A 5000-nucleotide genomic window follows, 5' to 3' on the forward strand; every position below is an offset into this window, starting at 1 on the left:
AAAAAAGTGAAAGGTACCTGGATTAGTGCAGTAGAGCGACATGATGATAAATTAACGGAACCAAGTGCTGAGGCTTTTGAAAAATTAAAGGTAATGGAAAAAATGTTTAAAACATACAATGGAGAAAATACACTGAAACCAGGCAATGGAGTATTATACGACTTGGCACGCCATATTGAAAATTGTGTATCCTTGCCTTTTAAAGTAATAATGTTTTTTGTTAGATGTCGGATGTTTTTTTAGGATGAGAGTTCTGAATGCCCAAATTGTATCAAGTAGGCAAAAAAAGAAAAAGATTCATTAAATTTACTAAATAATGCCATAGATTTACTTTTTTTTTTTACTTTTACTAAATATTTCTCATTTCTATTATGAAGCCAGATACTATTATGTGTTATCTATGTATATTTATGTTAGTTTATCAAATAATGTATTGTAAAATTGTAATTAAGTCTTTGTAAATAAATACCAGGTCAAATGTTAACTGAATATTTTTCAAGTCCTATGAAGCATATTGATTTATGGTTTCTATTATATATTAGAGATCCAAAATTACCAATCCACGATCTTGTATTTGCATTACAGTAACCTATATGAATTCAAAAGAACACCAAAGGTATACAAGATAACAGAGTGAGAAGGACATCACACACACTTTAAGACAGGCCTAATCCCTTCGACCCAAGGTACTTATGTTCAGTTGTTCCCTTGACCGCTCCCACCCTGACCTCCAGGAGCGTCACGGAAATACCCCACAACTACCCCTGCGACTAAAGTGACTGTACCTGTCTCCCTTATTCTATATGCCTTGGGTAGCGACACCATTAACACACAGCTACCATAGGGAGTGCAGCACAGCAGGACTCCTCATCAAAAGCGAAAGAAATTGAGCCCCAAACCCATGAAATAGGTATCCAATCATTCCTACCTGGCAACTGCCTCCCTACATGCCACCACGAGCTCCAAGGTTCCCGCAGCTGACTATGGCGAGGATGCGTCGATGGTTGTCTCTCTCCTGGGTCTACCTTGATAGCCGGGATTCCAACGTCTGCGCTGCAGACCGCAGAAGAGAATACACAGGAAATGCAAGTCACCGCAGGTGGAGAAATGCGGCTGCTAAAAGTCGTCGAACGTTGGTTTTGCAATCCTTGGAAAAGCCAGCTGCTGAAGTAGGTCCTGGTAAACTCGAGCTCGAACTGTGTCCTTTAGCAATAGAGTAACAGGTAAACACAGGTGTCTCTTCTCACCAAGGAATCGAAAAACGCAGAAAAGAAACAAGCGTTAAACTAGACACTTATAAATCTTTAAACGAGCGGGGAGGAGGTTAAAACAGCACTCACAAAAGAAAAAGAAAATTAAATTTACAACTAAAGCCTTATTAACTAAATTTTATACTAGTTTTACATAAAACATAAATGCAGTAACAAGGCTGACGGAAATTAAAGCAAAAATTACATTAATACGTCATACTTAGATTTCAATTGAACTCATGAGGGGCAGAGGCAAGAGACAGGAGAAAACCCAAAAGACCAGCGATGTAAGAGTATGGATATGATCTGTACCTAAGACCTCTCTCCATCCAAGCTAGGGCAAGGGAAGGCCAGGCCAAGATTTTCTCAAATAGGGTGGATGCTGATGACTCATCAGGTAGGCCTATAGGGCCTTCCAATACTATCCCACCTCAACCTTATAGTTCACAGTGACGGTGAGGTCGTAAACAATAGCGAAAACTTTTTCACACTGCAAGCGGGGCTTAAACTCTCGACCCAAGAATCCTGAGTCATGACACATTATCCACTAGGCAACTACAACTCTGATATTGACCATCATTTTCCAGTATTTAGCTTTTAGTCACTCATATGGGGAGAATGCAGCCTTGGCAAATAGATTTCTATTGAATTCATCTCATAGTTGATTAGTTATATGCTGAAATCAGATATCTGATGGCCATTCGTGTGCTGAATTCAATCCTCTCTGATAACTCATGTACTGAAATCAGGCCACTACTGATCTGTCTTCTTCCAAATTCAACCCTTAATTGTCTTAGTCTTTGGCAGCATTCAGCCTACCAATGACTGTACAAACCCTATGATGACCAACATGCGACTGAATTCAGGTGTTAATTGAAAAGATATCTAACTTAGCAATTTATAGAACATTCTTCAGCAATCAACTGTGTAGAACTTTATATTAGAATACAGATCTGATTTAAAGAAAAGATCTTTTTGTCTCATTTACGAATATACCTGCATTATTTTATGAGATACGTGTTTTGCTCGTGAAGAAATAGTTTCAGCTTTCGAAAAGGTAGTTTCTGCACTTGGAGTGTTTCACCTGTTGGGGAATTATCTTTTCTGATGGAAAGATGGGTTTTCTTCTTTAAAGGGCGGTTTTCAGTTGTTGGAGAGATAAATATTCTGCTATTGAAGAGCAATTTTGTTGTTGTTAGAGGGACTGCTTATTGCCTTCAGATGATCGCCAAATGACCATTGTTTAGTACAGTCGCTAATAGTAAGCCACTACAGATAATGGGACTTGTGCAACAACACCGTAGAGAAGTCTTTCACACATGTTTTTTTTTTTAGATTATTGCTGCAAAGAAATTATAGTTTGGTGAATGGTTGCTTGACCTGGAATCAAGTTCATTCCATTAGATTGCTTCATTTAGTCTGACATTTTCCGAAATGTTGGGTTCCATTTCATGCTCAGCGTAACTTAGATACCCCCCCCCCCCCTCTCTCTCTCTCTCTCTCTCTCTCTCTCTCTCTCTCTCTCTCTCTCTCTCTCTCTCTCTCTCTCTCTCTCTCTGTTTTTATTGGCAATCTCTTACTCTCTCTATGCGATGGAGCTGCGCTTGAACGTAATTTAGAGCAGCTTATATTTCTATCTGATTTGTACTCATTAGGCTGTTTAAATATCTACTATCCCAGACATAAACATGATTCATTATATAATGTTTTTCTTGTCTGGACTATTGTAAGGTGTATTTAATAATCGCGCCCTTTATCTTGTATCATTTTTGGAAACTTTTTGTAGATTGACACCTAATATCCTTCTTTTTGTTGTTCAAGGTATCTGTGTAGGAGGGATGTGGCGATGCGGCCCCGAGAAGCCAAAACCAGAAGGACTCGGGGCCATTATTCAGCTGCGGAGGGATGTAGCAACGACACTTATGAGGGTAGCAGCTGATATTCGTAAGTGTAAATATAAGAGGCTAGATTGTTCCATGGTGTATTGGATAGAACAATGTGCATGGCGTTTAGTGTAGTACACGTAGTGAAAATACACACACGCTATATGAATACATGCATATATAACCATACACAACCATATATACATACACAAAAACATTATATATATATATATATATATATATATATATATATATATATATATATATATATATATATACACATATATATACAAATATTTGTATATATATATATATGTATGTATATATAAATATATGTATATATACATATATATGTATATATATATGTATATATATATATATATATATACTTTACATATGTATGTTGTTATATATATGTATATACACACACACACACACACACACACATATATATATATATATACATATATATATATATGTATATATATATATATGTATGTATATATAATATATGTATATATATATATATATGTATATATATATATATATATATATATATATATATATATATATATATATATATCACCACCATCATCAGCAGTTTCTAGACAGGACAAAGGGCTCAGAGACTTCATTCCCCACACGTCTGTTTATGGGCTTTCTTAGCTCGTCAATTCATCGTCTTCTTTTCCTTCTATAAACTCATAATAGATTGATAAGAAAAAATAACTGATTATGTCATTCTCATTAAATGTCCTACCCATGTGCATTTCGTTTTCTTATATGTTAGAATATCCTCTAATTTGGTTTGCAATCGTATCAAAGTTGTTCTTTTTCTATCTCTTAGTGCTATTCCCAATGCCATTCTCTTTATAGCTTTTGAGTTGTAACTATCTTACACTCTACGGCTTTCGTAAGGTTCCAAGTTTTTGATGCATAAGTTATTATTGTCAGCACCATCTAATTAGATGCTTTTCTTTTTAGAGAAAGCGGCGTTTTACTTTTCGTATTCTCGTTTTGTTTACCAAAATCTCTCCATTCCGTGGTTACCCTTTTTTTTCATTCCAATCTCACGTCCTAAGGAAACACCTACTATCTGTCTTAAGTACGTATATTCATTAACAATATCTAGAGGTTCGACCATCACCCCTTTTTGTTGTCTGCACTTTCAATGAAAATTATCTTAGTTTTACTTAGATTCATTTTCAGACCTACATTTCTGCTTTCTCTGTTCATTTCTTCTCTCATCTTTTGCCATTCCTCCCATGACTCATTAGACAGAACTATGTCATCTGAAAATCTTAAATTGTCAAGGTATTCCCTCAATGTCAATTCTATATTTTCCTAATCTAAATTCGTAAAAACTACTTCTAGGCAAGCTGTGCATAATTTGGAGAGATGGGGTCTCCCTGTCTAACTCATTTCTAATCAGAATTTTCTCACTATGTAGTTTCAGAATTGCTGTACTTCTCATATAGATATCTTCAAGTATTCAAACAAAAGATTCATCTATTCCTTATCTTCGTCATTACTGATGAAGATTTGACAAAATCAAAAGCTTTCTTACAGTCTACTAATGCCATATATAGTGGTTCATCATACTCTTTTTTTTTTTTTCTTATTAGTTGCTTAATTAAATGGTCAGTTGAATACCTGATTCTAATGCCTAACTGCTCTCTAGTCTAGCCATCTTTTTATTTGGATTAATATGAACCTTATAGATAATTTATATATTACCGTGAGTTAACGTATTGGGTGGTAATTTTTAAGTCGTCTGTGTCTCCCTTTTAGTGAATTAGTATAATAATACTGTCTCTCCCAGCTGTAGATACAAAGCATTCTAGCCAACATTTTGTGTAAAGCTCAG

General features: G+C 35.4%; 1 protein-coding gene across 1 annotated transcript in view; it reads left to right on the plus strand.

Annotated features, from left to right (window-relative positions):
- LOC137631145 (uncharacterized) overlaps positions 1 to 5000 on the plus strand; it is a 284642-nt gene that overhangs the window by 263397 nt on the left and 16245 nt on the right. Inside the window, exon 3 of the mRNA XM_068362843.1 lies at positions 3072 to 3194. Within this exon, the coding sequence (XP_068218944.1) occupies positions 3072 to 3194 (123 nt within the window). The remainder of the gene's footprint in view (positions 1 to 3071; positions 3195 to 5000) is intronic.

Source organism: Palaemon carinicauda, chromosome 39 (assembly GCF_036898095.1).
Source record: "Palaemon carinicauda isolate YSFRI2023 chromosome 39, ASM3689809v2, whole genome shotgun sequence".
Classification (NCBI taxonomy): Eukaryota; Metazoa; Arthropoda; class Malacostraca; order Decapoda; family Palaemonidae; genus Palaemon; species Palaemon carinicauda.